General features: G+C 31.6%; 1 protein-coding gene across 1 annotated transcript in view; it reads left to right on the forward strand.

Moving 5' to 3' along the window:
- The first annotated feature begins 3,122 nt into the window (after positions 1-3,122).
- Positions 3,123-7,843, forward strand: part of LOC127831446 (uncharacterized) — a 5,519-nt gene continuing 798 nt past the window's right edge. The window contains exons 1-2 of the mRNA XM_052356429.1: positions 3,123-3,147; positions 7,247-7,783. Of these exons, the coding sequence (XP_052212389.1) occupies positions 7,255-7,783 (529 nt within the window). The 5' untranslated portion in view covers positions 3,123-3,147; positions 7,247-7,254. The remainder of the gene's footprint in view (positions 3,148-7,246; positions 7,784-7,843) is intronic.

Consider the following 7,843-nt stretch of genomic DNA (forward strand, 5'->3'; position numbering starts at 1 on the left):
TAGTCAGCAAGTAGTGTTATTAAATTGAGAAATCAACATAGTCAGTAAACATTAACGATTTGTGTCATTCCACACATTCAATTTTCAGAAAAAATGTCTCATGTGTCACATTTATAACGCTTTGTAGTTTGTATAATATTTTGGTGATTAAATCGATTATGGGCAGAAGTGTAGTATACACTATTCCTTTTAGTTCACATAAAACTGTTTAAAACTGCACAGCATAGTATTTGCAGATGGAAGCCTGGCAGCTTGTTTGTATTTCGATAAAGTTTAAGGAATGGCACAACTTCACAATAGTTGAACACAATTGGTCCATTTTGTCAAGAAAATTGCTTTGGACATTGATGCCAGTTTGTTTGACATTATGCTTTAGTAACGTCATCAACCTGGTTAGGATAACTATGTGAGTATTGGTCTCGTTAAAATTTAAAATGGTTCAATCTGTTTGTTCTTTAAATCATGTTTTCATGTTTCTTTCAATATTTTATATCTTCTCATATGTTATGTTTTGAAGGAGTAGCAATAAACGCTCTAGCTTTTTTCTGTAAGCGAACTAAAGCATAATTGTGTTGATTGTTTAATGCGATTGTAGGAATTCCACAAGCGGTTTTGCTCATCAAACTCGGCCTGGCCTGTCAGGATGCTGCCAGTACACTCTCCAACGTGTTAACCAGGAAGAAAAGTGAGGGCGATATGCACATGAACAAAGTATTCAACATGTTCGGTTTGCCTAGAAACCATGTATTTTCGGTGAAAAACTACCAGAATAAGTCGGAGCTAGATGACAACATTAGCATTTTGATTTAGCTTGCACTGCGCCAGCTACTCTACTTTGCAGAGGATTACTTACAGGTTCCTCGGGACAAACAGAAGGCGTGCAATCTCTCCGATGAGAACAAACGAGAACCACTTAAAAATGCAATTGCAACAAAGAATGATACAGTGAATTGAATTTTTAGCATCGACTATTTAAAGCAGTAAATAAGATACTATACTAATTTCTTTGTAGATAAATGTTGTATTGTTCGTTTTGTATTGGTGATGGTTGATTGCATATATAACTTAAGTGTTTACTTTAATTTTGTATCGATATGTTACTAAAGGTATAGACCCCCTAAAGTAAAAAAAAGTATCTTATTTTATTCTGAATGTCAAATAGCTGTAAAAATGCCACTATCCACGAAATCGTAATATGCTCATGCAATTGCATTCAAATTTCATAAAATATAATTTACATTGATTTTTCATGTATTTTGAAATAAAATACTTTTTGGTTTTTTGCTTAATGTCGACAAATGATTTTTCTTTAAATATATGAATGTAATTAATTTATGTTCATATCATATAAGAGCTGTTTCATTTCTTATGGATAATCAGACCAGTTTATGAACATAATTAACGAATAACCGCACATCATTGGTCATTTTCACATAATGAAACATGACGCAATATATATTTACGAACATTTATTGGTATCAGAATTGTAATATGCATATTAACAGTCTACAGTTTGTTTTTACATATTAAGTTACATTTTTAAAATACAAAAAACTATTGTAATAAAACTAAATATATGTACTGACATACGTAGTTGTAAATGGTGAAATTAAGATTAAGATGAACTTATAACTAATTAAACAATAGTTTGTTCATCTTGTGATAAGGCAATTTTCTTAATGTAAAAGCATATATAGTACAATTGATGTTATATTCACCACACTATCATACATCTATGTTTTAAATTATTAAAATTGCCTTAGAAATGAATCTTCCGCAATTTGAATTATATGGTCAAGTGTTTGTACTTTTTACCTTATTTAGATCCTATAAATGTAATATATAATACTCAATATATGCGTTTGTATAAATGTTTTAAAGCATAACATCAAATTGTGTTGATCCATGCGTGTTTAAACCGTTCAACGATACTGTCACATGAGTGTATTTTGAACTACTTACTCCCTTTGATTTTGATAAACGATAACATGATATCAGTGTTACTTTGAAATTTTGTGTTGCATTATAACACAGAACGGAAGTGACTGCGTGAGTATTTGTTCAAAAACGAAACTAACTACTGGTCTTGGTTGCAGTATATCAGGTAAACAAAAGTCCTGATATTGGTTATAAGGAACATGTAAGGCTTGGTTTAATATGTTCATGTACGCTATCAGTGTACTGTCTGTATGTGTAAAATCGTCTTAATTGTAGCGTGTTTCATTTTGATTGTTTTGTTTATCAAATATTACAGATCAAATATTTTCCGAAAACTGCTTTCATGTAAAAGACTTGGGACAATAATACGAAGCATTTATTTGGAATCGGTTTATTTATGCTAGCAAGGTCTAGGGGAAAACGTGGCAAATTCGAACGAAAAATACAAATAATATTATGCATTGTATAGATGAATTGCAAATTTATTAAACATAAAAAACGCAGTTAAGTGTGCATGGGTACGAAAACGAAAGTACAGATCCCCCTACCAGATGTTAATATAGTAAGCACCTCTTTAGTAACCCAGATGAACATATTTTTGCTCTACTAATATGCTGTGAAATTCCCTATTAAATATGTTTCGAGAACTAAAAGATAGTTTTAATTGTAATATCATTGATGTTTCAACAATTGAAAATAACCTTATGCAATCAATCACACTGTGCTTCCGTGTATGAAATGGTATATTTCTCATACAATAATTGATTTTTTTTTTAAAATGATTCTCTTACACGCCTTTTAACTTGTTTAGTGTGTAAATTTCTTATAAATGGATTAAGTGACGCACAGAACGCTACCTGCGTAAAGAAACTTTCATTAAACCTGTATCTTTCAACGTGTAGAAAGCATTGTACGCATCATATAATATGCCACTTATATAATCAATAGTAACGTTTTAATCCAACTTTTATATGCATTCAACTCATATCTACTTGGTCCAGCCGTGTTAATCCCGTTCAATGATAATGTCACACGTTTTTATTTTAAACGACTAACTACCCGTGAATTCGACATTTGATAAACGATAGCGTGATACGAGTTCTACTTTGAGCTATCGATTGTTTTGAGTACACGCAGTTACTGGGTGCGCATGCGAGCAAAAGGAAATTGGAACGTTGTGGTTGAGGTTCATCAGGTAAACACACTAAAGTAATTTTATTTTACCTCCTTATAACAAATATAAGTTTATAGATAATGGGGAACATATATTTATGTACGCAATTCATAGTAAGTGTATTACATCGTGAATGTTTCTTTTATCAAATATTACAGATTATTTAGAAAATGACTTAAAGCGTATTAGGCTTACGACGAGAATATGAAACATCTATAAAACAAAAATAAGTGTCATTTAAATTAAGCAAGGTCTAGGAAAGAAAGTGGCGAATAATAGATTTTGAAACAATTTATGTATTGTAGATGCCCCTTGTACAATTAAAAGGAATGCATTAATGATAAATGCATATCAACAAGTCTTATAGAATATCGATTTATTTAAAAATGGAGTAAAAACGAAAACGAACTAAACTACGCGGATGCAAAATGATAGGTTTTGATGTTCCAATATGTTTCCCATTTATGAAAAATTGGAACACGGACATAATAAAAAACTAAACAATAAACTATTATGATAAACACTTATCTCTGACCGTTATGAGCATATAACATCATCTTTTTGCAAGCGATCGATGTTTTAATATAAAAATAGACATTCGATTAATGTCTTAATTTTTTTGTCAAACTTTGATTTTCAAGTTTAGAATTTTTTGCATCGCTTTTGGCAATACTTAAAACGATAAATATCTTTCAACATATATTGCGAACGCTGTTCCTATACATCCCGACCACGTGTTATTTTGTAGTAAGTTAATGGCAAGTGATAAAATACATTGATCTAACCACTAGTGCATCACAATGTCTTTCACATTTATACAAAGATCTAAAAAAATGTATTCAATACAAACACCACGAGTAAAAATCTAAACGCAAACAAATGTGTATGTATAATTATTAACCTGTTACTCAAAAATGTTTACTCTCAAATATCATCACTCACTTACACAGTCGCTGAATCAAGTTTGTATACACTCACTGTTGTAATAATTAAGCCGTTTTACCGATCTAGGGTTTACTCGATAACAATCTCACTTACTACTCAATCAATCGATTCTTCTTACAAACAAGAACTCGAGTTTTCAGTAACTCTCGGCCAAACTATTGGTAAAGGCTTACTCACTGATATGCAAAAACAAAGCATTATTACAAATCTACCTAAACAAGGAAAAGATTTAGATTATCTCGCAAACTGGAGACTTATAAGTTTATTAAATACAAACTATAAATTTGCTACAAAAGCCATCGCAAACCGAATTAAACAATGCTTACCTGAAACTATATCCTTTGACCAAACCGGATATATGAAAAATCGATACATTGGAGAAAATGTCCGTTTGATATTTGATGTTATAGAACACTTAAATGCAACAGAAAAACCTGGACTGTTATTTTTGCAGATTTTGAAAAGCTTTTAACAGCTTAAACCATACATATATTATTAAATGTCTTAAGAAATTGTTTTTGGGTCAAATCGCATCCAGTGGATCGAAGTATGTTGCACTAACATTAAAAGTCTTATAATAAACAACGGGCATCTTTCAGATAGTTATGAAATTAAAAAAGGAGTCAGACGAGGCTGCCCATTATCATCCACATTATTTATTATATGCTTGCAACTTTTGTCAAACTATACTGAGAAAAATAGCAAAATTAAAGGCATAAATGTATTGAAAAAAGAAATAAACAAACCTTCTTCGCCGATGACACAACTTCTTTTCATCAATGGATGCGAGCAATCATTTAAAACATTAGTGGAAACCCTGACATAATTTAAAAAGATATCTGGCTTTAACCTTAATACCGCGAAAAAAGCGATATTACGAATTGGATCCTTGAACAAAACCAACACCAAATTCTGCAATTAAAGCCATTTTATTTGGACATCTCCAGAAACAAAAACTGTAGGAATCACTTTTGTAACCAAAGTGATTTGAATGTACAAAATAATTTAATCCCAAAGCTGAATGAGTTTAAAACATGTTGAAACAATGTCAACACAGGAAACTTTCCATAATGGGCAAAATTACTGTCATTAAAAACGTTTGCGTTGCCAAAATTAATCTACCCATTTTCAGTTTAACTGAACCCTTCTAGCATAATACTGAATAATAAAAAAACGACAGTATATTTAACTTTATATGGAATAACAAGCCTGGCAAAATTAAAAGAAACATTTTGTATAAAAAGTATGAAAGTGGTGGTTTAAACCTTACAAACATTAATAAATTCTTAACTTCAATAAAAAGTAGCTTGATAAAAAGATATTTACACTCAGAAAACTGTGGTAAATGGAAAATTTTATAGGACTTGAGATTAAATAAATATGGAAACGAACTAATTTTTGAAAGTGAACTCAGTGAAAAAACTATAACAGAAAAAAGCGGAGGGAACACTTTTCTTCACGACCGTCATTACATTGTGGTATGCAGCAAATGCCATATACAGGTCACAGCATTCACAAAAACGCATCAAAAAGGAAATGATATGGAACAACAAGTCAATAACCGCCAACGGAAAAAACATTATTTTATCGCGATTGGTATGACAGAGGTATAAAATAAATTTGTCAACTTTTTTGACTTTAGAAATAAAACGGTGTATAATTTTGAAAACATTAAATATCTCTACGACATCAATAACAACGACGTTATGAAATTCAATACCTTAATCACATCAATCCCAGCAAATATAAAACTGAAGAAAGCATTAATGACCTCGATATCAATCAACCAGACGAAACTTTGTCAAAAGAGTAATTCAAAACAAAATACCCTCATACATTGACATACGATATTCAGTTGCAAAACGAGGACCCTGACATTATATAAAACAAATGGAACACAAATTTTACCGATATAGACTCAACCACTTGGAATAAAATCGATATTGTACCCCAAATTTCAGCCATCGGACATGTCTTTACGGCAGCTTTTCAATATAAATGTATCATGCGACTTGTCCCCAACAAATACATATCATTTAAATGCAAACTTAGCAACAGCACATTGTGTGATTTCTGTCAATCACATATTGAAACAATAGACCACTTATTTTGGGAGTGCCAACACGTTCAAATGATATGGAAAAAAATGGAAACATTTCTGGTCAGTAAAAACATATTAATTAAAATTAATAACACCAATGCTTTCTTTGGATGCACTGAAAAAACTACACTCAGATGTATTTAACTTTATTATGATGCTATTAAAATCTTTTATATTTAACATGAAATACACAAAATGCATACCAACCTGTCCTCACTTTATTGAATACCTAAATACGGGAATATAAATTGATTGTGAGATTTCCCTCGTAAAAAATAAATATAAGCAACACCAAAAAATGGGTTCAATTCAGGCGATTCATACCTTCTACAAACCATAAATAATGATATTTATACAAATTTTATGGCAAAACAATTAAAAATAATCTTTCTCAAAAGAAAAACAAAAACAACATTTCGATTGAAACACACCATGTTGTAAAAATTTCTTGTATTTAATTGTTCTAGATATAAAACCACTATGTTTCGTAAAGATAACAGATTTGCTGTAAATCACAAACTTCTTTATATGACATTGACACTGTCAACATTATAATGTATTCACGCATACGCTAAACATTGACATGTTAAGTACAAAATATTACATATTTTCAAACACTTTCTTATGTATTCCGTTTTCTGGTAATTATCGATGTAAACTACATTGTAAAGAAATATGAGAAATAAATGAGAAAAAAAACAACTCTCGGCCAAATTGATGCATCAACTTTATAAAGCACTCATAAAATAACTAAATACATACATAAAACTTACTGACGTACATTTAACTTAAACATTCATTATTTATTTAGCTTTCCACGTAAATTTACTATGTCATATTAAAGTAAAAAACACCAAACACCAGCAATACATAGTTTGAAAGTCACGTTATTTTTAAATCAATGAATCGCAAAAAACACTTACTTTAAATCTTAAAATGAGAACGACTCTGTCACTGATTTTGTCATATGATATACACGTTGTAAAAGGCAAAATTACGTCTGGAACAAGTAGACGTATACATACATTTTTACATTAACTGTCCCTAATGAAAGTACTGATTGTAATTATACTATAGTTTTGCTTTAGATTAGAGAATGGCGGGACAGTTGTCAGATAAGTACATGGGTCAGCTAGAGTCCTGGATTGGTACGGGACCCAAGATCTTCACCCTTCTCTACCAAATAACCAGGGACGGGTGTAACGCTACAACATTCCACCAGAAGTGTGATAATCAGGGACCCACTGTGACGGTGCTGTACAACCAACAAGGATCGGTGTATCGGGGGTATGGGAGTTTGAACTGGAACAGCAGCAGCTCGAATATAAAAGATGCAAACGCGTTTATCTTTCAACTAAGGTATTCCGGCAGCGATAAACCAACCAAGTTTGCAATAATAGATAAGCATACACAATATGGTTTGAATGGACATCCTACATACGGGCCAACGTTTGGTGGTGGACATGATCTACAAGCATTCACTGGTACAGTGAACAGCTCTGGTGTTTTTTTCGCTTTAAACGGCTACATGAATGCACATTCCTTCGACTACCAAGGCCTTACTGTCGACAAAATAAACAATGGCAACTTGCAAGTGACCGAACTAGAGGTATACGCCATAACAGGTACGGCATTCTGTAAAAATGTGTTTTTTGACACCCAATTTAGGAAACGTTCAGCAGTAC

This window comes from Dreissena polymorpha, chromosome 5 (assembly GCF_020536995.1).
Source record: "Dreissena polymorpha isolate Duluth1 chromosome 5, UMN_Dpol_1.0, whole genome shotgun sequence".
Lineage (NCBI taxonomy): Eukaryota > Metazoa > Mollusca > Bivalvia > Myida > Dreissenidae > Dreissena > Dreissena polymorpha.